The following is a 27,984-nucleotide window of genomic DNA, read 5'->3' on the forward strand; positions in this document are numbered from 1 at the left end:
GATTTTCTATCAAAGGCAGGAGCCAAGAAGAGGGGGAGAGCGAGCTGGTAAAGGGCAACAATAGGAGCAGAGGCTGTTAAGCTCCTTCCTGGTTCCTTATTTTGAGGCACGGTTCCCCACCGTGCATGCATGTACCACCTTTTCTAAAATGTGGCAGGCCTAAAGAGGAGTTGCTGTTCTTCAGCATACAACCAGGAGTGAAAAGAGCCCCTTCCCATCCATCCTGGCTTTCTGCACAAGGAAGAGCAGAGTAACTCATTGCCTTGTTTAGATTGACCCTGTGGGTGCAAAAACAGGAGGTTTATTTCTCTCACTCCTTGGACACCAGGGAGAAAGGTGCTGAAAGGTGCAGTGATAAAGGTCTGTCCAAGAGGAATTTCTGGGGAAAGGGAAAGAATAGGTGGTGGGGAAGAGTTTTAGGGCAAGGTTTCCTTGGAAATGCCAGAGGGGAATTTCTATTAGAGCTGAAAGTAATAGTGATTGTTTGACCTGCCCCCTACCCCACTCCACTGCAGACTGTCCAGGATCCAAGCTGAGCAGAAAGCTGTGTTAAGACCTTACCTGTTTGGGTTGTCCCTTAAGTCAAGGAGAGGCAGTGGAGTTTTGAGAGAATAAATCTCAGTCATTTTTGTGCATCTTTGCTGTGTTATATCTCCCCAAACCTTGGAGATGGGGCAGACTATTAATTTATTAAAAATTATAAAAATACCAAGCTAATAAAACAAATAACAGTTCGCTGCCCTTTATTGGCAATCAACATCTGCTCCTTGGGGTGACTGCTTCATTCTATCTAATGGTAGGGCAGGGCTGGGCAACTTGTGGCCTTCTACATATTCTTGAATAGCAACTCCCATCAGCCTCAGCCAGCATAGCCAGTGGGAAAGGATGATGGAAGCTGTGGTTGAACATCATGTGTTGGGCCTAAGTTGCTTATATTGATACAAATCACTTTTGTGGGAGTTTGGCAACCTGCACATATTGCTAGCAATTTGCCGGCTATGGGTCCAATGTAGCCAAGTTGATGCCAGTCTCCCTTCTATTTCTAGGGTGAGTGTTTCCTCTTTTTTTCTTATGTGAATTGATGTAGATTGGAACTCTTAACTGGGATGAACTAGAGCTCAGCTATCCATCACAGAAAATAAATATCTTAATTCCAAAGAATCTGATCAATAGCATGTACTTCAGCCTCCCATGTGTGTGTTCTCTAGACAGACAGCTGTCAGTCTGGTATCAGCTGCTCCTTCTGTGATACTGAACCCATCAACTGAAATTGAAAATGACATTTCTCAAGGTCTCCCTAGTCACTCTTTTTTCCAGTAGGAGTTTGCATTTTCTCTCTGCATGGGGGAAGGAAGTTCACTTAAAGAAAGAGAGATTCATGCATTTCTTGAGGGACTGTAACCCTCCGTTTCTCTCCCAAGTTTTCTTGATACAACAACCACATTCCCAATATTTCCTTTTTGCTAATTAGTATGCATATTGTAGAGTTTGGATTATGGCATGTCTGAGTGCTCCGGCAATGGGCAGAGACCTGTTCTGCTAGACAAGGAGTAGCATGCCACCTTCTCTTACTAACTATGGAGAACTGAGAAGCTTGGCCAAAGGGAGAGAGACAGGGAAATCTGATCCTGGACCTCTCAACAGCTTTCAGTTCCATTGACCACAGTATCCTTTTGGGCAACTGTCTGAACTAGGAGCAGGCTGGGATGACGCTAAAGTGGTTTTGTGTTTTGCATTTTACATTCTCCTGCAAGGAACCCAAGGTGACTTAAATTAATCCTCCTCTCCACTTTGTCCTCTAGGTAAATTGGCTAAAAGTCAGTGTCTAGCAGCCAGTGAGCTTCGTGACCAAGTGGGAACAAGAACCAAGGTGTCCTGAGTCGCAGCCCAGCATCTGAATTGGCTGTATCGTTAAAGTGCCATGCCCACCTTCTCTTACTAACTATGCAGGCCAACAACATCTGGTGGGCCACATGCAGAAAGTCCCCTGTTTGATGCCCAGCATTTCCAGGTACAGCTGGAAAAAGCCTGCCTAAAAACCTGGACTGTGGCTGCCAGTCAGTGTTGACAATACTAGTTTAGATGTGCCAATAGTCTGACTCAGTTGTAAGGCAGCTTCTTATGTCCCTCTGTTGTATTTTAAATCCTCAAAATGGATGGGTTTGGCATGTTTCACCAATGTTTGCTTGGTCACTCAAATTATTTCTCCCTCCTTTGCTTGAACTCTGTGAAGAAACTAGAGTTTATACACCTCCTCTCCCAGCAAAAACAAGCAAGAACAATAAGAGGATATATTTCTTGGAGCGGCCTGTGTCAACATGAACAAGCTCTGTCACTCAATCATGTGTGAACAATGGATGAAGAAGCTGAGAGCATAGCGGAAGGTTAATCCAGCAACAGCATTATCCGTGTGTATGATCCCAGTGCTCCCTGGGACTTACTAAACTCTAGAGGCATGGCTTCCCCTGCTGCCTGCTTGCTGATTTGCTACTTATGCAGCCACTTCTGGGATAGAGCATTTCGGCAGGCTTGCTGCAATGGTGCCAAACAGTGATTTAGGGCTGGAATCACATTGGCTGGTGTTTAGGTCATAAAGCATAGTCCAGAATGTGAGCTGGGTTCATTAATTGAAATTAATGGTGTGAGCACAGAAGATGGTTCAGCTGAATTTTGAAACTCCACAGGAAGAAGTCCCCCCGCCCCAATCCAATCACTTAGCTAAAATTAAGGGGAAAATTGCCAAAGGGAATGTCTGAGAAGCTGGAACTTGACATTGGTTATGTGGTGGGCCAGCCGAAAAAAGCATGTCTCCGCAGTCTCCGGGAGTTGACCTTCATCCTGGATCACAGGGGTGGGGTGGACGTTCTCTCTTGCAACAACCCTATGGCAATATTTCCCCTCACCCAAAGTGCAGTTTATAATAGCCCTACAATCACCTCTCAGTACTTGAGTAAAGAGGCATGGGACCAGGTAGCTAGAAATCCAGCTCACAGATGCACTCCAAGGCTCGTGTACCTACTACTGAAGCCCATCCTGGGCAAGTGATCCCTTGCCTTAGCCTCTGTCCGTGCCCCCTGCATGCTGCCTACCCACTGGACCTTCTCAGGAAGGAACTTGCATCGTGCAATGTGTCCCGTATTTCCTTTCCCAGGTGCAGGCAGGGCCTGCCTTTCATCCTGGCAGCCTCTAGGGTCGCCAACAGCTGCAATAGGAAAGCATCCAACGGGTGAAACCATCAGAGAGAGAGAGAGAGAGAGAGAGATTCTCTCCTATCCTCATGTCGTAAACTGGTTAATGGTATAGAAGCACATCCAGTCTGGTGGTTTAAGTGACCGCCAACGGCTCCCCAAGATCACCAGAGGGGAGGGAGCCCGCCCCGCTCCTCTAAATACTTTCTAAAGCCGAAGGGCCACCGCGCCTCGGGAGCGCCCGCGCGTGCGTGGGGGGAGGGCAGGTTCCACAGATATGGATCTGTGGGGAGTCCGCCAAGCGCAAAGGCGACACCTTTGGTGCGAGGGCGGGCAGTCGCCGGCCCCCATCGGCGGCCAAGCCCGGCATGCGGACCCCCGGCCCCGGCCCCGGCGCGCGGCAGCCCCGTGCTGGCGAGCACCGCCGTACTGCGCGGGATTCGCTCGGCCCCGGGCGGAGGGGCACCTTCGGGGCGCCCGCGCCTTTGCTACTCACGGATCTCGCCGCCCGAGGCGCTTCGCCGATTGCCGGAGCGGGTGGGCGCCGCCTCGGAGGGAGCGGCCCCCGTGCTTTCTTTCTAGCGACGCCAGCGTGCATGTTTGTGTACAGACGCACGTGTCTCCCGGCCCCTGGAAACACGTGTCTAAGAGTAACCCTCCCTCGCTCTCCTCCCCCGCGCACCTTTTCTTCCCGGAGCCCTCGCTCGGATTCCCGTCGGACGTGCACGGCGGCGGCGAGCCTCTCCCTCCTCTTCTTCATTCTGGGCAGAAAGGGACGCCGAGCCCCCGGGTCGAGGCGCGGGGCGGCGCGCAAGGCCGGCGGGGGGCTCGAGGAAGGGCGCACGGAAGTGGGCGCAGAGACGCGACCGACAAGAGGCCGTCGCCGGCCGCTCTCTTTCCCCCCGACCCCCGCTAGGGACGTGTGGAAGTTGGTTCGTGCGAACGCGAGAGGGAAGCCGGCGGCTGTGCGCAGAAGCCGGCGGCGGCGGAGGCGAAGAGGCGGCTTCGGGGAGGGCGAGGGCTGGAGCCGGCTCCCGCTTCTGCTGTTGTCAGGGCGCAAGGCGCGGTCCCCCCCCCCCACACACACACACGCGCGCACCTTGCCCCGTCCCGCGGCTCCTCCGGAGGCTCCGCAGAAGACGCAGGTGAGTAGGGAGGAGCCGGGAGCCGCGCGCCCTGGGCGCAACGGCGAGAGGAGCCCCGAAAGCGCCTCCTGTCCCGGCGCTGCTCGTCGGGGCGTCCCCGCTCCGCAAGATGCGCGGTAAGGGCAGCAGGAAAGAGAGCCTCTCCGATTCCCGGGACCTGGATGGTTCCTACGATCAGCTAACGGGTGAGTTCCCCCTGGGCTGGCAGCGGGGGAGGGGGGGCGCCTTGCCTGGAGCGGTGTGTGTGGGGAGTGAAGGGGAAGGTGTAGCATCCCTTTAGCAGCAAACTGCGTGGAAGGGGATCCCACGTCTTAAACGTTTCCTTCGGCACTCCATCCGCGCTCCAACACACGCCTATCACAGTCCGCGGCTCCCTCTGTCCGTCCCACGTTAGGGGGATCTTGCAGGTCCGTTATACCATCCCTGCCCAAACTTCCTCTGGTACGAAGTGGGGGGCTGATGCTACCTTGCCGTGGTTTTTTGACACCTGGGCCTCAGTGCTGGAAAGGTTGCCTGGAGAGAGCGAGAGAGAGTGCGATCGTGGCGCGTGGCTTGTGTGCATGTTTTCATGTTGGGGAAGGGCATCTTTTTTGCGCTTTGCTTGAGGAAATGCAAAATGTTCCAGGCACAGGAGCTGTCTGGTGGCTCTGATGCCCCTTTGCTCAAGACCCCACGGAATTCTGGGGGGATTGGCTCTCTCCACTCTTGTGCCCAATGGATGGAGGCAGTGTGAATGTTAAAGTGGGCACCTAATAGATCACATGACAGGGAATGCATGAAAATCCTTCTGCCTCCTCTGGCCACCAGGAGCAACATCAAATCCCATCCTGGATGTACTAAGCTCAGGTAGGAAAGTACGAAGCCAGGACACTTTGTGCCTTCATCACAGGGATCCGGGAGCCCCCTTTGCTGTCCATGGTGCTGCCTTTTGGCAGAATGCTCCCCACAACCCTAGTCGTTTTTCAAGGTCTTTTGCTGATTCTGGTAGACCAATTTCCCTTGTGCCTGTTGCCCCTAAATGTCGCATGAGTGATTTGGTGCCTGCAACTGCAGAGAAGTGATGAAAGGAGATATTTTGAGCTGAGTAGGAATTCAAAGCCCACACAACTTTCCCTTCTCTCCAGTGACTTTAACACATCCATATGGATTTTTAAAATAAAAATTGAGCCAAAAATAAATTCAGGTCCCTCCCAGACTGTGACCTTTGATTGCAGAACCTGCTGGGGGGTTGTGCGCATTGTGCTGCTTTTCCTCTGATGACCAGGTAGCAGCCTTGATTTTCCTATTGTTCAGCAGGTCTCCTTGTGCCCCTTTCTCTAAGCAAAGTGGAGCACAGTTGAGGCTAAGCGTTCCTTCACAATTGAGAATGAAGACAGCAATGCCAATCTGTTGTGGCCGTTTCTGGACCTCATGGATCCATTCTCTTCTTTTTCTTTCTGTTACCCATGGCATCTTATTTCATTTTGAAATCAAGGTTAAAGTACAATAACAAAAAAGGTCACACAAAACAACATAGCAGGATCAATAGAGAAACTCACTGATTATAGTTCCTAATATATCATGTGAAACTATTAGAGTTAAACAGCCAAAGAGAAGCTCACTGTCTAATGAAATATTGGATATATATAAGTTGTATGGTACATGTGTGCACAGTGTGTGGATTAATCTTCTGACCTTTTCATTTTCATTTCCAACTATGCAAAATTCTTTCTTGGAACTAAATTTCACACCTTAAACTGCTGCAAAAATGTGTTTTCAAATGGATTTGCCCAGTGAACAGGCATTGTCTTTAGGTCAGTTGCTTTTTTGTTTGTTTGTTTGCTTCAGGCATGTCAAGATCTGATCCTGCCCCTCTCGGTCAGTAACAGTGCCCATCCTTTGTGGATGCTGCTTAGTATTTTAGATCAATGTTCTCACCATCAGCACTACCACTTGCCTTTGCCACTAGCTCTCTTGAGTCATCCTCATCTTTGTAGTAGTTTCCCAGATACTGATGCTGTGTTTGTTACTGGTAGGGAAAGAGGACATTAATCAGAAGATGAAATAAGGGATAAAGGGAACATAGCAAAGTACCTTTTCTGGAGCAACTTAAGCAATGGGTCTGAAGACTGCGTAATTACTGTTCCACAGCCTGCTGTCACACAGTGGCAAGAATGACTCCTAGCAGACTTGAAAGGAAAGTGCAGTGACCTAGCTTGCCCACTGCACAAGTCCAAATTATGACTTGACACATTTTGCTTTAGCCCATTTTAAGAAAATTTTCAAGAAAGCAGTGAGGTGCAATGATGTTTGTACATACAGAGGCATTCACTAGGCCAGCTTAAAATAAGCTAAAGGCACTAAAGGGTTAAATCCTGGTGGTGAGTATTTTAAGGATGGCTGTGTGAACTGGTGCCCAGTGAGCAAACAGAGAAAATCTCTCTCTCTTTCTTTCTCTGTTTACTTGGTACTCTTGGCAGCACTTAATTTTCTAAGAGACTTAGTTGTCCTGAACACTTTGGCCTTGAAAATACCTGAAAAGCATTATTGAGTTCTGGAAAAGCATTCTATTCACATTAAGCATTATGCTTAAAAACAGCAAGATATTACAGGAATGCCAGTAATAATGTAATTCACTTTCAGCACTGAATCTGGGTAACTTGGGAGCAACCCTGATTTTTCAAATAGATGTTTGAAAGCAGTTTTGGATTTAGAGCCTGGCTAAACCATTACTTGACTATTACATCTCTAAATCATCCAGCATTTACTGGCATAGAGAAGCCACATGGATTGCCCATTCCTTTGTAACCCTTATTGGTATGCTAAAAATGTAAATGTATAAAAGTAATTGTTCATAAAAGCATTTTTGGCATTTCTGTGACAACACACTTTGAAAATTGCAGGATTAGCTCATTTTAGCATGACACTGCCACAGCTCTTTCTTTGAATATTTTGCAGTGGGGTAAGGAATATCAGGTTAGAACCATTTGGCAAGTAATTGCACAAGTGGTTGCCCTTGGCCTTATTTGCTTGTGCCCAGAGTGTGTTCACACTGCCACTGGAAATCAGAGCTTTCTATAAAATGGTCCTGCAAATGCTGAAAGTTGCCGTTGCTGTGTGGAAAAAAGGACTAATTTATTGACTGAAACTTGGCTATCACACATGTATTGCCATTCATCTGATCTATTCAGCTGATGTAGTCATCCATCTCTAGACCTGGGGCAAGAGGTAATCATTTTAAAGAGAATTAAAGGTGGTATGATAGGGCCTTTGTTGTTCATGGTGTGTACTGGTTTCTGGTTAATTCTTTTTTCAGTGTTTCAAACACCTGCAAAAATTCTTCTGTTGGAAACAATAGTGGAGCAAAAGTGAAATAAAATAGCAATGACCAGTGTGCTTCTTCAAGTAACGGCAGCTGTATCATATCACCCTAAGTTCTCCTGGAAATGATTGGCTATCTGCACCTTGCAACTCCTCTGGCAGAGACTAAACCCTGCAGCAGACAAATAATATGTGACTGGCTGTGGCATTTCTATTCTTTCTGCTCTGTGTCATGATGTATTTCATAATTCACATTCAAGTGTGAGTTGTGAAATAGGCAGAGATGTGAGCTGTAGATTGGTCATTAACTCTCAAGACCTGATCATTCCCGACTGCAGCATGTCATCGGCTGTGTCAGGGATGAAGTTGGTCAAGTTCTGGTGGTACACACTCCCGTTCTAGCACGCACTTTTCCTTTGCTATGCGTAGATTTCTCCTGGGCATCCAGTTAGTAGTCTTTTCCTTGCACATCCTTTGTCATGCTGTTGACACTGAACAGCTGCTATGTTCAACCCCAGAGACAGCTGCATTTTGGCTGTGGGTGAATGATCGCTATAGAAACAGCTTACATTGTGCTTTGGGACCCTGTCAAGGCATAAATTCACTTCACTACTCTACAGTGACAGGTAAAGAGCTGCAATAACTCGTATTGCTTCTTCCAAACCACCCACTGGGAATGCCAAGCATATTTATGAATGTAGTTGCAAGGTAGCATCTGGCCTGAACCCATCCCTTACTGCCCATGGAGAGAGATTAAAATCTCTCTCAGCATCAGATTTAAGGACAAGTACAAATCCTGGCTCTGCCAGTGTGCAGGAAGAGAAACAGGTCTGAGGATCGCCCACAACAATTTGTCTGCCTCAAAAAAGGCAAGTGAGGTGACGGTATTTTAACCAGCATTGACTCTTTATGTTGAGCTGTGAGAGAACTCAAACCCCTCCTCGGGCAAGTGATGGGAACCAGGACTTCTTTGTATCGATGGAATTAGCACATTTTTTATGTGGCTCATCGCTTTCCCTGGAAAATAGCTCAACCAGTGGCCTAAATCAGAGAGAGCTACATGCACTTAGGAAAGACGCTGGAATTGAGTATTGCTGGTTATATGGATACTTATGTGTGTGAGTGTGTGTATGGAGATGCCCTCCTTATGTGCCCCCGTCTTGCCCACCAGAAAGTTTTATTTCCTTTTCTGATGTTCCCTTTGGTCTCTAATGAGATTTGGGCATTTCCACTTAAAGTCACAGTTTCACATGCTGATGGCCATTAGGTTAAAGGCCTTGAAGCTCATGGGTAGCTCCCCCCACACACTTATATGCTCTTATGGAAATGAATCGGTCCAGCTTGGGCCAGACTGAATCCTGAGTGGCCCAGCTCCCATTTCATCTCTTGCTATGAGATTTCCAGATCCAAATATTTTGCCTTAAAGGGATGCTGCATCTTGTGGCTTAAATCTTGCACTGTACGTGGATCCAGATGTATTGCATGCAGTTACCTCTTCTCAGAATGCCTTGTCCACTTCTGAGTCTTGCTGTGCCTTTTGCTTTCCTGGCTTAGAAACTTCCTGATCTTGGATTGAGTAGCTGCACTTGATTTGTTAGGGTCTCACTTGACTTTCTGTCCATGTGAGATGGTGATTTTTGTGATGGGTAGGGGTGTACCTGTGCAGTGGTGTGGCTGTGGGGCTGCTGTGGTGTTGCAAAACAAATGGATTGTGTTGTGGATTGTATGTGATGGGATGAGCAGGGCTTTCATGTCAAGATCCACGAGCTTGGAAAGGCTGGAACAAAGTCTGTGGAGTAGGTGGACAACAGCTGGTGCCAGTAGCAAAGCTAAGGTGGGTTGGGGTAACATCCTAGGTGGCTTCCCCCAACTTTGTTTGTAGTTAATTTCATCTTGAGGATTGTTTTGGGATGAGTCTGGAAGGACAGAAGTTGTCCATTTGAGTCTGTCTGACATGGAGATTGGGTTTGAAGGTTTGCACATGGTTCTTTGGTTTTCTAAGCCAGTGCAAGATTTGCATCCATCCTCATTAACGCGCCATCCAGAGCAATTTCAAAATTAACTGAAGGAACCATTTTTCTTGTCCTCACCATTACCTGCATGAGGCAATGAGATTTCCATACTGCTTTGTTATGGGAATGTGTTTTCTCTGCAAGTCTCCTGTCTACAGCTTCAAGAATGGCAGGAAGATGTCTTTGCAGCCAAGTGGCATTTGAAGATGATGCACTGTGACACCTCAGTACAGCTGGGGCTTCTGTTGTGTAGGAGCCAAGAAAACTAGAGGATACTGTTGCTCAGGAGTGTTAACTAAGGTGACAGGAAAGCCAATCTTGGGGAAGTAGAGACTCAGGATAAGGCAGTCTAGCAGAGCTGAGCCTAGTAATGCAGCTCTTTGTAAGGGCATTCTCCATCCATATGGGAAGCTTCTCTTAGTGCCTGCTTCATACTTGAGTGCTTGTATACTCCTTAGTGTTGTGAGCTAGTTTTCTCCCCTTTACATATTCAAAGCCACAGACATTTTTGCGAACAGTTACTTACTGACCAAAGCATTTCCAGAAGCATAGTCACCCAGAATGAATCTCTGGGCATGTACAGAGTGGTTCACTGAACCTAATCTAATATTTACTTCTAGGAACCCTCCCTCTGAGTATGTTTGGGCCCCATCCTTTCAGGAGGGGCCTTTTGGAAACGAGCAGGTCTCCTCTCTGCAGGCCAGCCTTCTAATTGGGTAGCCCTCCTCTGCCAATGTCATGTCATGGGGTTGAGACCCGTAGCTGCTTTGTCTGTCTCTGTGGAAATCCTACATTCTAAGCCCTCTCCTGATAGCTGTATGTCTTGGCTATTCTCAGGCTGCTGAGGCACCTGGAGGGTCTGGCCTTGAGATAGACGCCTCCACTTTTCTCAACTCAACATCTGGAATTGCCCACATTCTGAGGTCTCCCCTGAGTCTTCTCCTCTGAGCCCAAATCAGCATGTCCTGGGGATACGTGCCAAGAGCAACTTCTCCTCTCACTCTCAACACTTAGCACTTCAGATCCTGGCACATCTGATTCTCCAGGGGTCTGAGTCAGCATCAGCCCATTCCCATGTTCCTCTGTGCCAGCTCCTGTCGATTGCATTCCAGGTTCCTCTCCTCTGGAATGGACGGGGCAATTTCTCTCTTTTCCCCCACCCCTGTTAGGACAATCTCCCCCAAACTGCTGCTTGTCACTTGTACAGGATTACAACTCCTATCATCTCTAACCAGCATAACGTGCCACTAGAGGTACAGGAAATGGTCCCAAGAATGGGGGTGGGGATGTTGTTTGTGGTTTCTTGCACTAACCTGGCATCCTCATAGCTTTCATATGCATTTAATTTCCATATGGATTCCATATGGGGTGATTGGATCTTGGCAGGTATGTGTGGGCGATGTGCAGCTTACAGTTCTTGGGAATGAGCAATCCTAGACCCTCTATGATTGCGGAAGTATCCCAAGGGAGATGACAGCTGTTCTGTTGCAGACACACAACATTCATGAAAAAGAAAAAGTGAGAGAAAATTGGATGAGGAAGGGCACTGAAAACCCCTCCCACCCCTCCAGAATTCAAAGAAGCATTGGAGATTGGGAATGCTTTGAGTTGCAGGGGTGGGATGGGAGGGAGGGATGGAACAGGTTGGTATTCCTGACCTGCTACCTCAGCTGAGCTCTGAGCGACTTCTATACATGTGTCCCCTAAAGCACACTAATAACCATGCTAAGTTATTTTTAAGGATCAAAATGAGATTAATAAAATGGAGATTGCCCATTGGGGAAGGCTGAGAGAGAGGAATGGAAAGACAGCCTGGCTTGGTTCTTCCAATAGACTAGACGTTCTCCCCTCTACCCCTCCTGCTTTCCTTTTTATCTGCAGTGATTTCATTAAGCAAAGTGCTTTTACTTTGGTTTAAGGCAGATTGCTACACTGCGGAGCTGGTGATTAATCAGCCCGGTCTGGTGGCTATCTCTTTGCTTAGAGACTGTAGGAGTAATGCTGGGGCTTGTCAGGAGCTGGGCATGGTTCTGAGCAGACCTGATGGCCCCCTGCTCTACCATGGTGAGCAGGGATGACCTCATTATCTCCACTAATTTGCAATTAGCCATACAGAGTAACACCTGAAGGATGATCTGTCCGCTAGATGCCAGGTACTGGTATCCACTGTCCAGTATGACAGGCAGGCACCATCAGTGTCCCATCTATGCAGTCAGGTTCTGCTGGCCTTCACTTGTAAATCACACTTTCCCCAACTATTTACCTCCTCCTGGCAGATTACTCCATGTAAGCAAGAGAGAACTCTTCTCAGTCATGGATTTGTCTAAACCACAAACGACTGGCTGACTTCTGGCACAAGACTTTATCTGTCTCAGTTTCTTGCCTGTTGAATGAGAGTAATAATGGCTTACCTCACAGATTCTTGTGAGGTTAATGAGCTAAAGATTGTCAAGCACTCTCCAAATAAAACCTGCCAGATGAAATAATAATTTCCCATTCATTTTTTGCATCTGCAAAGTGGGGATGGGGCAGTGAATGGTGGCGAGGAAGACAATGGATTACTGAATGGTACTGAATAGTGTGAAAGGGGCACATTCTTACATTTCTCAGCTGAAGCAAAAATTGTCTGTGCCTGGAAACCAGGATTTAGGGTCTTCGTGCAAAGAGAGATGTGATCAATATTGTGCAGCTTGAGAAAAGGGGGAGAAGGCTATGTGTTAATGCCATGCCTTCAAAAAGAAGACAATTTATCTTGTTCTTTCTTGTTGCGCACCACCTCTGGGCAAGGGTCTTCCTTGCCCTTCAGGATAGTTTTGGCTTACTGGAGAAAATAATTGCCTCTTTGTTTAATGCCTCTTTTGGTTATCCTGTTGATTTTGCACACACCCATGCACACACACACACACACACACACACACACACACACACAGAGTTGACTGTGAGTCCCAGTTTCCTGTTTGTAGGTTTGGCATTTGGGTCTGTCAGTGGTTAGCTACCCAATAATGTAATAATTCCAAAAAGGGAATAAGTAGCAACTCCCTTTTAAAATGTGGAATCTGACATTTGCAATAAGGAAAGCACGATAATGCCTTTTGGACTGCTTTGGACACTCAAACAAGCACTCTAGCCTGTACTAAAGATGAACTCATTCATTGAGTGTGAATCCTTGTGTAGCCAAAATGGCACTATCCTCTGATAAGAGGGATGTATCATTGGGAGAGGGGGATCCTCAAAATTTACAGAAGTGTATGAAATCTTTAGGTAAAAGCTGTAAGGTGGGGGAACATCCTAAACGTGTGTTGAGGACTGAGCATGCTCAGAAACATGGGATTCTGGCTGAGGTTTGCTTGTTTGTTTTGGGGCTGAGGGGACAGATGGAAAATGGAGTGGTAAAGGGGAATGCAATAACTTTGAAAAGGGTAAGGCTGTCTGTCAGACTTACTGAACTGGAGCACTTCATACTTCAATATTTGTATTTTGTTAGTAATTTGTAATGACTAAATCTAAGTCCCTGTGTTTTGTCCTGCCCGATCCAGGTAGACTATTGTCAGAGTTTGAGGCAGAGGTGCTAGGAGAAGGCCAAATGGTTTCCTGATTCTCTTTCTGCTCAGCTCCACTTCCATCTGGGATACACCTCAACTGAGGAAGAAAGGAACTGACCAGATTTAACCCCTCATGAACTGAGGCATTGCATTGCTGATTGCTGCTGCACACACACTGCCTCACTTCCCCCTGCCTGAGCTTCGACCAGAGCCAGCCCTACCACGGGGGAGAATGAAGCAGCCCTTCAGATAGCAGAGACAAGAGGCAGCAACGTGGTGCTGGAGGAGAGTGGCAGGTGCTGGACAGGTTGCCCTGTGCCATCTCAGCTTACCTGCTCCTTTTGGGCGCAGTGGGGGGTGCTGTCCCTGAACCGGTGCTCCCAAAGTCAGTGCTAAAGATAGATTCTGCTGCCAGCCCAGGTGGCCTTCGTGCATGGAATGGGAAGGGGCACTTTCTTGTTCTTCAGCTTAAGCAGCAATATGTCTGGGGCTGGTCCCATTCTTGACTGATAGTACTGGGAATGGACCAGACTGAATCAATTCCCTCCAATTCCCTCCAATCAATTTCCCCCCTCAGGGTTTGTCTGCACTGCAGAGTGTCCAGTGTTGGCGTAGCCTCTACAAACTACAGAGAACACCCTAGCCCACACTCAAGGGCTGAGTATGGGTTGAGTCAGGGCTGTGGTTAAACTATAGATGGTTGTTCAAAGGTGGGTGATCATGTTGTCTGAATCCAGCTGTACTAACAAGCCATGGGGTGTTAACCACAAACAAGCCAGGAAGCGATCCTATAGTTTGGGACTGTGCACTGTGGGTTACTCACCATGGTTTTTTTTATTTTGGCTGAGTACAGACAACATGATGACTGATGTTTCAACAACAACAACTCATAGTTCAATGCCAGCCCTGTACTCAATACTTGAATGTAGATTGTGTTTCCGAACTCAGTCAAGATCTGCTTTTGTAGCTGCTGTAAAATCTATGCAGATCTTGTCTTTACACAGTAGTGAGATCTTCTGTACCAGGGTCTGGGATTGCTCATTCCCAAGAACTGTAAGCTGCACTTCACACACACATACCTGCCGATTGCCTCGTATGGAATCCATATGGAAATTAAATGCATACGAAAGCTATGAGGATGTTGGGCTAGTGCAAGAAACCACAAACAGCATCTCTACCGCCACTCTTGGGACCATTTCCTGTACCTCTAGTGGTACTTTATGCTGGTTAGAGATGTCACTTGTGCAATCCTGTACAAGTGACAAGCAGCAGTTTGGGGGAGATTGTCCCAGCAGAAGTGGAGGGAAAGAGAGATATTGTCTAGCCAGTTCCGGAGAAGAGGAACTTGAAATGCAATCAACAGGAGCTGGGATACAGGAACATGGGAACAGACTTATGCTGATTTGCACCCCTGGCCATCCACTGCAGCACTGCTGCCAGTGTTCATGGTGGGTTCCAGTGAATGTTTGAAGGATACGCTGTGGCAGGTGGTCATGGCAGCTTATTGTTTCGTGCAAACCCAGCAAGATTGGGTCACATTAGCTGCACGGGGCTGCAATGAAGTTTTGTTCTCCCTTGCTACTCGCAGGTGTTCTGCTATGACTAATACCATACCAGGTAGTCATGCATATCATCCTTTATTGTCTTTTTTAAAATGCCGCATGGAGAATTTTGATGTTGTTCAAAATGCATGAAGAATTGTTTAAGGAAAATGGGCAACTTTACAAAGCCAACCTGTAACTAGATGGAAATTAGGCTTATCTGCTGCATAGTCACTTTTCATATCAAGAGAAATTGACAATGCAGAGAAAAACAAGGATCACGTGGGAAAATATCCAGGAACACTCAGTGTAGCTGTGTTATTAGATGTTTTAAAAATCCTACTGGAAGTAGGTTGTAAAGAATGACCTTCTGTACAATCTCTGGAATTTAGTCTAAATTTATCACAAGTGGCATTGAATTTAAAGTCACAATATCAGCACAACGGAAACCAAACGCCTGCCAATCTTCTTTTGATAGACACACACTGAGGACTGTGTACCTTCTTGAGGGCACTTCTGTATCTTTAGGCAGAAAAAGGCCTTTAGTTCCCAGCACAGCTGGAGCATGCAGGGGATTATGGGGGGAGAGGTCCTGCCTAAACATGCATAGGGATGTGTTTACACCGCCATTAACATTTGTTGACTTTTCTCATAAAAGTTTCTGATACTTTGTGTTGGCATATTTTTAGGCATTGCTGATATCTTTCATATAGAATAGAGAAATATGATCATATACAGATGATCCATTTATGTATGATCATATACATTTCCATTTATAAACAATGTATAATTCAATATCAGTTCAAACATTAAACCTACTTATCATCATATTTTAGATTACTATGGGAAAATGTTACTTCTCCCAGCCACATGAGTGCGTCCAGATGAGGCTTTTATTCTGGAATAACCCTGCCTCATTCACAAAATTTGATGGGGTGAGTCTCAGATTATGCCATCTGCCACTTGTAACCCTCCCATGTTTTCCTACCACTTCTGCCTTTTTTCTTTTCATAAAAACAACAACAAATGAATACCCATTAAGGAGGAAAAGATAGAATTGCTGTGGCATGCCTTTTTGTTGGTAGCAGTTGGAGTCTTCTGTTTGGAAGCTCCCCATATCTCTGTACAAGCAATTCAAGCTAAATTTTGTTTTACATTAAAAATTATGGTTCAATAAATAAACCTTTGCAGCTTACTAGCAAGTGTTCTTTGAACTTCCCTGTAAGTCAAAGGAAGTATCTATATCAGAAAGTTCAGAGTTAGTGTAGGCCATTTAAAAAAACCTGTGATTTTCTCCACCATGAGGCACTTTTTGCCAGCACTCTTCCTTTTCTTTCACATACTTGTGATTGTAATCATGACAATCTGTCTGAGGCAGTCTTCCCCAGCTTGGTGGCTTTCAGATGTTCTGGATCTATTTTCATCAGCTACAGCCAGCATGGCCAAGGGTCAGAAATGCAGAGAGTATAACCCTAAAAATATGGAAGGCACCAGTTGTTGGTGTTCTAATACATGGAGCCTGTTCTAATACATGAAGTTTTGGTCCTCTGCATCCCGCTGCTGTGCTCTTCCCCTTCGTGTCCGCTTTGCACCTTGCTACAGCCAAGCACAATCAGCGTTAGTAGCACTGAGTTTGGGTATGGCAGGCTCAGACCTTTGCTCAGCTATGAAGTTCACCACATGGCTTTAACCAGGATGGCCTTACTGGAATCTGGAGCTGCCATTTCCTGAAATGAAATTGATCCTGGTTCTGGTGCCACAGCTTCTGATTCCTGAACACTTTAATCCAAAAATCAGGAGGTGTGCTGCAATATTATTATTTCAGCACTGTAGCCATTGCACCATCCTGGGCCGTATAATCACTTTTATGAGGGTTCGGCCTCAGACCTTAAGGACAGTTCATTTGGCTTCTAACTGAGCTCCATTCTGAAAGGTTGCAGGGGATACCTCTTCTTCCAATACTTCGCAGTGAGCTTAATTAGAACAGATAAAGCAAAGATTCGATGCGGAGCTTCCAGTCTGTATCTAATTTTTCTGTGGAGGTGCCACCATTTACAGATACCGACCTAAGAAACTGGTCCTGTGCTTTCTGCTCTCTCTGCCCATTAAAGGCATCTCTGAAGCTCAGCTCCTAAGGGAACAGGGGCTGGAACAGTGGAAGATGATGAACTTGAAAGCAATGGGGTATTCTAGGGAAGTGGATCCTAAGTTCTTCCTTTAGAAACTGGAGACTGAGGGATGAGAAATGAGCTGCTACGTATCATGGTCTGGTCAGCTTCAAGCTCCTCCTGCTGGCCAAGCACTGGAACTACAGCTCTGGTAGTTGCAGGCCTTGTCCCACACTCTGCTGCAGCTGCCAGGGACCTCATGAGCACCACCTGGAAGTCCTGGGGGAAAAGCTATTTCAGAACTGGCTCTCCCTTCCAAAAGCTTCCTTAGTAATGCTGGTTTCCCGTGTACTGAAGCTCTTGCTATGTTTGGTTCCTGCTCCAAGGTACCCAGTCCTTTGTGCTATCTTCCTGCCTCTTGCCTTCTGTGTCATTTTGTCTAGCTTATTTCTTGGACTGTCCTACAATGGGATCCTGGTTGGACTTGGCCAGTTTGATTCTGCAATTTGGACTTGTGACTTGGACTGCTAATTGCTTTTTGGCTTGGACTATCTTGCCTTCTTTCTTGGGTCCTGGTGCATTATCTGTTACCCAGCTGCTCATGCCCTGGACCCTTACGCTGTGCCTATTTTTGTCCGGTCTTCTTGGATGGCTTTTTTCTCCTGGGCTTGTTTTCCAAGCAACTCAAGGGCAAGACTGGGCTTTATTAGCTCTTCATGCACACTTGTCCAGGTGAGAGATTAAGGATGCAATCCTATGCATGTTGTAACAGGAAAAAGTGCTACAGCCTCCAGCATTCTCCAGCCAACGTGGCTGGCTATGTAGGACTCTTTTCTGGCTAATTGTGCTTAGTATTTGTGCCCTAATTAAACCCTGCTTTGAACACAGCTTTCTTAAGTAATGCAAGATCACTACTAGAAGAAGTGATGGAATATTGTTTTTTGTGAGTGTCTTTATCTTGATGAGTATTTGGTTCCAAAAATGTGTGCATGGGAATTCCTGCACCAATGGGCCTTATATCCTCATGGCATTGTATAAAATAGTTAAAGGTTATTTTTATTTGTTTCTGCAGGATTGAGTGGTATTGGACATAGATTTTAAATCCTTTTCCCCATTAAACTGATAGGATGTGTTAACATCATACTTTTACCCCATATACAAGTTTGCACACTATCTAGAACTTCACTGAATCTAAATTCTCATTTGCATAATATGGACCTTTCAGTCATGTCCTCTGTCAGTTACTTACATTGCACTGTCAGAGTGCATGAGGCTTTACAGAGTACAAGAGGATGGGTCTCTGCTTTAAGGAACATGCAGCGTAAAATTAGAGACAACACAGCAAGGAGAGGGGTCTCAAAGGAAAGAATAAACAGACTAGTAGAGTACAGTTATTCCAGCTGTTCACTTAAACAGGATTTGGGAATTACAGATAACTTTGATAATAACCTTTTGATTTTATCCATTATTGTCCACTCAGATTTTGCTCATTCCTCATGCGTTTTATTTCTCTATATGTTTCTTTTGAAGCCACATTCTTTCTTCACTGCTCAGGCAGCATATTTCAAGGCACTTGAAATGCTTTGCTGTTCTAAGACAAATCTTTTTCTTGCTTAACTCAAAACTCTCCTGTATTTGCACAGCATAATAATCTTACCTAAATCATTATTTAGGTATTTGGAAACAGTAACTATATCTATTTTCTTTTAAATATGGGATAAGACCTGAATGTATTTTTCTCATTGGACCAAATAGCTTTAATAACTTTTTGCCGGGTTTTTAAAAATGTGTTCACCATTAACTTTAACTGAAAGGCTTTGAAAGAGAAAACCATTTTGGCATCATATGCATATTTTATAAGAGAAATTCAAGCACATCAACACCAGAAGACCTTTTTTCAAGTGAGCCGAAGCTGATTAATGCTAATTCATCAGTTTATGAATGAGTGGAATGCCTAGATACCTGGATGAACTCAGACACCAGTAGCAGTCAATATCTGCATGAGTTTCTTTTATACTTTAGATGAAGTCTAGTACACTCATGTTGGTATTTTTTTTCTATCCTAACCTGACTTCTAATTTACAGAGAATAGATTTGACTTGCTCCAAGGGCTGTATGAGACTGAGCATATTTGACATCATGTTGCCTGCAAAAATAGTTAGCCATTCTTCCTTGCAGGGCCACCCCAGGATGCTGAGGGAGAGCAGCCAGTTCCTCCCACCATCCAAGTTAAGGTGCTCAGTGCCCAAGGCCAGTCGAGTTGTGTTGGCATTTGAGGCAGAAAATCCCACAAGAATCCCCACCCCGGCTTGGTAAATTCAGGGTGCAATCCCAGGGAGTTGCCTGTAAGCCTCTGACCATGGAGGAATGAAAGGGTCCTATCCACCTGTTCTGCAAGGCAGCTCATCAGCTGCTTCTGGCCATCACCTGGTGATGCATCAGTTAGAGAGGGAAGGAAGCTGATGCACTGTCTGGATACCATGTACCCTGTGGCCCTGATCTCCTCCCCTCCTTGCCACCCAAAACGCCCCTTCTGTCCCTTCTCTTCAGTTGGTCTTATGACCTCAGAGAAGCAGCTGGTGTGGCCATTTTTCTACCAGGTGCAAGTCGAGTGGAGAGCAGGATCAGAGTACAGATACCAGCTCCAAAGATGGAGCTTTATTTCCGAGCTCATAGATGGGGATCGCAAGGCTGCTCTGTCTCCTAAGACACTGTCATGGGACCATAGGATCATTCTGCCCATAACTAATAATTAGTTTTTTGTTGTGGCATCCAGGATCAGCAGCCTGAGGGGGTCACCTCACTGTGCCTAATAGTAGTGCAAGCCATGTTTCTTGATGTCCTGATATCATCCCTTTGGTTATATGGCAGTAATTGAGTCACAGTGATGAAAAACAAATGGAAAAGGCTACATGCCTCCTCTGAATGTTATTGATTGTTGAATAGGCTAAAGTGAACTTGTAATGTGATACTGGAATTACAATTAGTAGCACTTAGTTCTCACTAGAACAAATATGAAAAGTTGAATTCCCATTCATTTAGGATTCTCATTTGGTACAATCTAAGTGCAATTAACTTAAGCTGAAATCCTATTCATACTTACCCTTGGACAAGTCCCATTAAACCCAGTGGGACTTACTTCAAGGTAAATATGCATAGGATTGTACTGATTGTTTGGTTCCAAGCTTTTGGTTTTCATGATGTTGGGTTTTTTGAATCATAAATAAATTTTAACATGTTAATAAACTATTTTTTTTAAAGTAAACACCCTGAGAACTGGAATGAGCTATCACTTCCTGTCTTATGTTTGCATGGTTGCAAACAGGCGGTGCTGTCATATAGCATCTGAAAAGTGTCACTTGGAAAGAAGTTCTCCGTCTAAACCATGGCCAGAGCCATGGCGTTTAATCAGACTAATAATGTGGGATTTTATTTGGAGCTGTCTTCTGAAAGATGTTCATTGACAATGGCATGTGTATAAATAATCTGAGCACCTGACTGCTCTTGAGTTAAGAAACTGTTTAGGACCATACTATATCTGATTTTAGTGAGTCTTGTCATTTAAGACACAGGTTTTATAAAATGCGTATTGGATCAGCTGGAGGAAGGATGATAGGTACTGGGATCTTGGTGGCTGTGGAGGAGGGAGTTAACCCTTTTCCTTTTTGCTGCAGTCCTCATTTGAAGTTGGAATGTGTATTAGGGTAGCATCTCTCTACCCAGTTTCTTCTAACACAGCTGCTGAGATCCCAATAATGATCAGCTCCAAATTATGCTTTCATTTTTTAAAATGCATTTAATGTGTAATCTGGGCCTCTACGCTTAGACAATCAAATTTCTATTGCAGTGAATGAGGTAAATCACAGATAAGTGTACTTAAGAGCAGAGTATTTCTGCCTATATCCTTGTAAAATAATCACAAGATCACTTATACTTAGATACTATACTCATTCATTTTAATCACAGGCAAGCAATTAATTACAGTTAATTACCTGAAGGAAATGATAATTTTTCTTGACAACCCTATCAAGTGACTTGTGTCACCCACATAAATGCCTGATCCTGCCTGGAACCTCAGGCATCTCTAAAGTCAATGTCCTCATGCCACCCGATTCTATCTTTGGTGCATGATAAAGGACTGGTCTTGCTCCCTGCTCTCCACCTTCCCAGTACAATCTCTTAGTCTCTTGTGGGCAGGCCTGGGTTCCTATACTGACACTAAGGAAGGCGTGAATGGAAAAAGGAGAAGGGTAAAGCATGCCATTGAAAAATGAGAGAAAAGTTCCAGAGAATATCCTGGGTACTAGAGTGCACTGAAGATTGCATCAAGTAGCAGAGATTAGTGATCAGTCTCAAACCAGTTAATATATGATGCAATGGCTGTAGATGCATTCATAGATACATGGAAGTATGCCTTATGAACATAGAATTAAACATACATTGGAGTGGGCCAGGCTTTGCCTATGGAGTACTCATAAAAACCCTTGGTGTCACTACTACGTTTGCGTAATGGTAGAGGTGGGTGTCACATTTGTTGCCCCAAATCATATGGTTAAGATGGAGTTATGTCATAAATCTGTGTCAGGAAGAATGGGTTGGATTAACAATACTTGGACAAAAAACAGGTGGACATAAATCTAGGATTGCATCACTCAGTCTTCCCCAGCCTAGTGCAATTCCTATCATCCCTGACCATTGGCCATGCTGGCTGGAACTAGTGGGAGCTGTAGTCCAAAACAGCTGAGGAGTGCCTGGGTAGGAACGTCTGGTCTGACTGATGGCCTAAACATGTGTTGCAGAATGAGAATAGTGATCTTCAGCCATCCACCGATTGTGGAATTAAATTCACAGTTGGTTTTTATTTCCTTGGTGAACAAAACATGATAATAGGGTATTATGGGAATTATGAGAATGGCCAGTTGCACAGATGGCCGGGTTATCAAAGTTGCAGCCCAATGGAATTCTGTGTGCATTCACATACATGTGGAGCCAGATACCATGTAGCTCTTGGGAGCTGCTGAAAGATAACAGCAACTGTGAAGCAACAGCTTATATACCTCCCCCCCCCCCCCTTTATTTGGCCTAATGATAAGCCGCAAAGGAAGTGCTTGAGCATAGAAAGAATTTGGCCAGTGGCTCTTTTGACTCAAGACTTGCCCAGGTAGGTATCGGGGAAGGCACCTGGGTCCTGCTGACAGGGTACCTGGTTTGAATTCCCTGGTACCTTGTGGGAATTCAGTGTCAAGGGATCTTGAGAAAGCTCCTTTAAATACGAATACTGTTGGGCATTTATTCTAAATTGTAGAGAGCACGTTGTTGTTTAGACCTCCGTGCTGTAGCAATTGGATCCAGTCCCTTTACAGATGAGTCCCAAGGAGACACAGAAACTGGTTCTGAGACTGGTGTTGAAGCAGAAGAATGGGGAGAACAGCTGAGACAGAGGGGGAACCCCAGCTGTTGCCTGGTCTTGCCTGTTGCCTGAAAGCCAAGCTGCCATTCCCTAAGAGCCCAGCAAAGTGGGTAGGTGGGAACTCTTGGGAAGACCCAAGAGTTAGGCTTCAAATGAGAAGGGAATGTCATGGCAGGGTCAAATGGCACTTAAAGAGACTTACAGCCAGGGAGGTGTACCTATGGAAAGACCCACCTTAAAGGAGGAAGTTAGCAGCCTGCTGAACTTGAGAAGAGCAGGTCATAGACACTGTAATCTTCATGACTATGTTCTAACTCAGGAAATTAAATTAAGCTTATGAGGTGCTGTTTTATGCAAAACCTGTCTGGAATGTTAGTATCATCCTGCAGCTTAAGGAGACAGTCTATAGCCTGAGGTGATGCTTGCTTGCTTGTAGTTTGCATAATACAGATAACTGATTGGAAATACCATTTGTCAGTTGGTCCAACTTGACTGCAAAGAGCCTGGGCTAAGTGCATGATAGGTACTGTGTTGGGGTGCCACTTGGAAGAGAGCAAAATACCTGAGAGGGCTGGAGGGAGAAGTTCTAGAAATCAGCCTAACTTGAGAAAGACCAGAGTTTGCATAATGACTGGCCTCCCACCCCCACCCCCACCCCCAAATGCCCTGGGTTGCAAACGATCTCAGCACCCAGACTGAGTCTGAACATCAATGGATTTGAAGTATGTACATGGTTAAGCATTATTCTCTGAGGGCAGCCACTCTGCCTGATGCAATTCAGGGGCGAGGAGGGTGATGAGAATTACTTTAAACACCTCTTCATTATCCTGGTGCCTGGATTGTCAGTTTGCTCTGCCCAGGAGAGACCCCCGGGGACTCACGGTTTGGGGGAGGGAAGAAATGGCAGAGGATCAGATGGCTCCCTCCAGTAAGTTATTTCTGCACTATCTTTCTGTAATCACTGAAGCTCCTCTCTTAACTGGATTTGATGAATGAGCTGCCATTTGGATAATCACTTTGCTGCCCTTTAGATTAAGTTTTTTAAAAAATAATTACATCGTGTAAGGAACTAACCCCTCCTCCAAACTTAGATTATTTTGCAAAGCAGTTATCTAGGTAGTCATATGGTTGTGCCAAGGTCCAACTTGGCCTCTGCTCTCCTTCCTCTCCCTTATTGGTTTGCAACTTCTGATACCTCTAGGCGGGGTCAGTGCTAATTTTATATTCAAGCCAGTGTGCTTGCTCTTAATTTCCCCCAGTTAAATATCAATGAATTTTAAATGATGTGAGTTCTGGTGATGGCAGCCTGAGTTCCCCTGAGAGGAAGCCAAGTTGTCTTTTACAACAACCCTGTCAGAGGAGCAGCGGGAAAGGAGCTGCTTCTCCTAAAGAGGCCAGCAGAACCAAGTCTCTCTGTGGGTCACTTTTGGTGTTCCACATTTCCTGCATAAAACAGTCTGAAAAACTTCATGCAGACTGTCTTTTTGCTACATGCACATACTTTCTGCATGAAGTAAAATGGATGTATATGCAACCTGAAAGTGAGTGTGGATGTACCTGGGATTTGACTTTGTCCATTTCGTCTGTGGAGAAAATGTCACGTGTGAAGCAGTGGTGCAATATGGATAATCCAGAGGATGGAAAACTGGGCTTTGGGCAGCTCTGCATAAGGTCATGTCTGCCATGAAATCACTGTGCAACCTTAGCCAAGTCACTCTTTGTTTTAGTCTTCTCGGGAGTATTTCCCCTGTAAATTGGAGTAATGATGGCCTGCCTCACTCAGTGGTTGAGGCAGGGCAGAATCCAAATAATAACGCTTTTTCAAATGAAAGCAGTTTTATCAATGAGAAACAGGGTGCTTCCGGGTGAGGCTCTTACAGTGCAATCACCCTGCTTCATCATCAAGAGTATGGTCCAGATGATGTTTTCCACATGTACCTTTCCTGTGTTTTCCCACTGCTGCTTCTCTCCCTCTTTCATTTCCACAGAAAATTCATTATAAAAGAAAAGCCAGAATAGCACACAGCCTTCCAATTGGTAGTGCTAAGCCCTCCATTTGGAAGCACCGATACTTGTAGTTGTAACTATCTGAGAATTGCACGCAGTAGCAGCAGCTCTTGGCCACCAAAGGGAAAAAAATACTATTCTGTTAGGCATCGTTAGCAGGGCACCCATAGTTTTTTGCGTTGAATCGGGAAGCTGAACATCTCCTTATGTATAGGGTAACCTCATAACTTTGCCTCCATCCTCAAGGATAAAATTGCATCTCCTGGAAATGTTCTCTTGCTCTTGGTCTCACAGTAGTAAATTTCGAAGTTCAGGTGTTCATCCTGCGTGTCCCCATAGCAACATCCCCAAAGAGAGGCCAAAAATGCATGCAGCTGTTCCATGACAACAAACAAATTCGAGCAGTTCTCATCTTTACAGCTATATATTGTTGCTGAGAAAATGGTTTCTGAACAGACCTCTCCTGCTCCAGCTCCTGAGAGGATTGTTGCTAAGCTCAGTGGGATCAGGGAATTCTGGGATAGGTGGCAAGTGACATTGTCATCCATGCACATCAGATAGTGCCGGTGGGGTATCCCTGTGAGCCCCGGTTCTGCTACGCCTCTGCTTTCACCTGCTGCCACCCATCACACAGCCACTCACTCTGTCCCGGATGCGCTGCTCTCGCCTGCTTCTCCCTGAGCTGGGTGGCACCGTCCCAGGTAGACAGGATTCTTCCCTTGCCTCACTTATTCATTAATGCTGATGGAACAGCTAGTTACATAACTAAGAGGATAAGCAAAACTTCATTGCTTTGACAAGCTTCTCATCTGTTCCATTTCTCTTGCAGCTGTCTCTGCATCTCTTGGGCTGTGGGTACAGCAACAAAAATGAGCCTGGGGGTTCAGTTCCTGTCCATCTCTTCTTCCTTGTCATAAAGGGTGGCTTCAAAGAGCAGGTGTTGTGCAGTATTTGCTGAGGCTGTGAATCGGGGCTAACATGGCTCAGGTGTCCCCGGTGCTACAGCTTGCCCAAGACCTTAGCATGAAAATATGCCTACTGGGCTCCTGAGCTAAGCTATTCCCAAGTGAAATAAAATGGATTCATGTGTCCTGTCTTTTGCACCTGCACATACTGTAATGCTAAAAATGGATCATTCCTCCATCCCCCAAACACATGCACAATTAATAGGGAATGTTTGATTGGCTCTGGCTCCCTGTGGTGTATTTGAGGGGTGGGCAACTTGTATCCCTCCAGGTGTTTTGGGCTACAACTCCATCAGCCTTAGCTAGCATACCCAATAGTGAGGAATGCTGAGAGTGGCCTAAAAGATGTTTTGATCTACATGTAGTTCACCCTAGTAAATATCCATAAGGAAATTATTTGGGGGGGGGGGGGGTGTGCTCCAAGTAATTATTTCAAGGATCCCTTGCACAGCACAGCGCTTTTGACTGTAAAGAGATTCAGAATCCTTTCCAGATGTTTAAAGTTTGACTCTAAGATCTGTTTCACATATAGCAAGTAACCCAAAGAAAGTTTGAGTATGGGTTGAATCATGGGGTGTCACTACGTGTGAATCCCACACTGTGGTTTAACTATGGGTTGCTAATCCATATTAATTTTATGTTGTTGTTACATGCCATCAAGTCATTTCTGACTTATGGCAACCCTGTGGATGAAAGCGCTCTAGACTGTCCTGCCTTTCACAACCCTACTCAGTTCATGTAAGTTCCAGGTTGTGGCTTCCTTTATGGAGTCTGCCTTAATACTTGTAGTCGGTCTTCCTCTTCTTTTTCTTCTTTCTTTATTTTTCCCTAGCATGACTGTCTTCTTCAGGGAGCTTTTCCTTCTCATGATGTGTCCAAGGTATGACAGCCTCAGTGTTGCCTTTTTTGCTTCTGGGGAAAGTTCTGGTCTGATTTGATTTAGGACCTACTTGCTTGCCTTTTCTGTTGGTCCAGGGCATTTATTCATTTATTGCATATGTATACTGCCCCATGGCCAAAGACTCTCTGGGCGGCTCACAGCTCAATAGGAAAATACAAATAAAAACCTCTCGTTCAGCAACAATAATTATTCCGTTTCACTTGTAGTCCACCTTTTTTCTTCTTGTGAAGAATCCAGGGTGGCTAACAGAGCTCCGTTTCATTCTCACAATCAACAACCCTGTGAGATAGGTTAGGCTGAGAATTCCTCTGGATTAGTGGGCCACATACACATTCAAAAATAAGGTAAAATACATCTGTGCCTGGCCTGAAGTTACCCAGGGGGTACTGGGGCTCTCCTGGGTCCCCAGCCCAGCACTTCAACTGCACAAGCAGGCTCTGGAGCCTGGGGAAGTGCTGGAATGCCCAAAGGCCTCGCCACCCAGAAGTCGTGCACATGCAGAACAGTGGATGTTCTGGCAAACTGTGCTGCTGCCTTAACTGGGTGCCAGCACTTGCTCCTGCAGCTTGGGCGGCACTGCTTTGGACAATCCAGGATGTACATGGCCGTAGGGAGAAGGTAGAAAGTAGAGTCATGGGACAGTTAGGAAGGGCAGGGCAAAGCGGCACTGACAAGCATCTGTCCTTACCTGATAAAGCAACATGGTATAATGATTGGCTCTACACGGAGGTATAATGATTGACTCTACACGGAGACCATTTCAAATTCTCCGCATGGTAAAGGTCACGTGTAGCCTAGCAACTGTTTTACCCTCACTTTTGCTCCTCAGAAATCTTCTCTGTGCTATTCTCATGCTGTCTCACATAAGAGAACTACCCCACCCTTCACTCCCCTTCCCTGCATTTCTGGCCACAAGGAAACGCAGAATTTTTGAGCACTACTCGAGCGGCGCGTAATTGGAAATTCTGTTCATGGTGGACCAGTCAGGGATAATTCTAATTTCATCAGATGATGTAAAAATGCCTAACATCCATCACACACCTTGGCAGTTTTTGAAGCATCAATGTGGGCCTGAAGACATGTCCTGCCAAGAGTTTACGTGAAGTTGGCAGGGTTCCTGTGCTAGGAACTGCTCAGAGTAGATCTTTTAGAGTCCCATATCAAATGTGTCTTCCTAGTGACAGTGGAAAAATGCATGTACTTTGCCTATGACTGAAGTGTTGCTTCCTAGGAACGTGGGAAACTGCCTTACAGTGAGATGGACCAGTGGAATAGTGAGCCTCGTTTTGCTGGCAGTGGCTTTTCAGGATTTTAGGCGAAGTTTTTCCCACTCCTTCCTGAAGCTGCCAGGGATCAAATCTGGGACCCTTTGCATGCTTTCCCACAGAGCTAGCTTTCTGTTACCATTACTTGATCAGGAGGGTGCCTCTGTGGACTTTTCCTCTTTCCTAACTGCTGGTGCTAGAATGGCAGTGAGCCTCAAAATCGATCATTTCAAGCAAGTAGCATCTCTGGAGATAAGGTATGGCTGGAAGGATACACCGAAGGAATGTTGGGAATTCAGCAGACCTGGGAGAGTTCTGCAGAAAGAGGGTGAGACACAAATCTTCCTCCCCACCTGCACCCCCTGCATAGACTTGATTGGTATTTCTTTTTCACCTGGAAACCCTAGAATCCCCAGGGTCCCCCAGACTTCCCTGCTCTGTGACTCACTAAATAATGTGATTAACTCTAGCTAATGAAGTGCTAATGGTCTCACACTTCCACTGTTATTTAATTAGCTGACAATAAAAGCAAACCTTATTTCCCTGGGAATTCTGGCAGCCTGTAATTAACATAGAAAGGGGAGGAGGAGGAGAGATGGA

The 27,984-nt window shown here is 45.7% G+C and overlaps 1 protein-coding gene across 1 annotated transcript in view; it reads left to right on the top strand.

The window, feature by feature from the left end:
- The first annotated feature begins 4,435 nt into the window (after positions 1-4,435).
- KCNIP2 (potassium voltage-gated channel interacting protein 2) overlaps positions 4,436-27,984 on the top strand; it is a 122,665-nt gene continuing 99,116 nt past the window's right edge. The window contains exon 1 of the mRNA XM_044437034.1: positions 4,436-4,518. Within this exon, the coding sequence (XP_044292969.1) occupies positions 4,443-4,518 (76 nt within the window). The 5' untranslated portion in view covers positions 4,436-4,442. The remainder of the gene's footprint in view (positions 4,519-27,984) is intronic.

Source organism: Varanus komodoensis, unplaced genomic scaffold (assembly GCF_004798865.1).
Source record: "Varanus komodoensis strain SLA01 unplaced genomic scaffold, ASM479886v1 scaffold1, whole genome shotgun sequence".
Classification (NCBI taxonomy): Eukaryota; Metazoa; Chordata; class Lepidosauria; order Squamata; family Varanidae; genus Varanus; species Varanus komodoensis.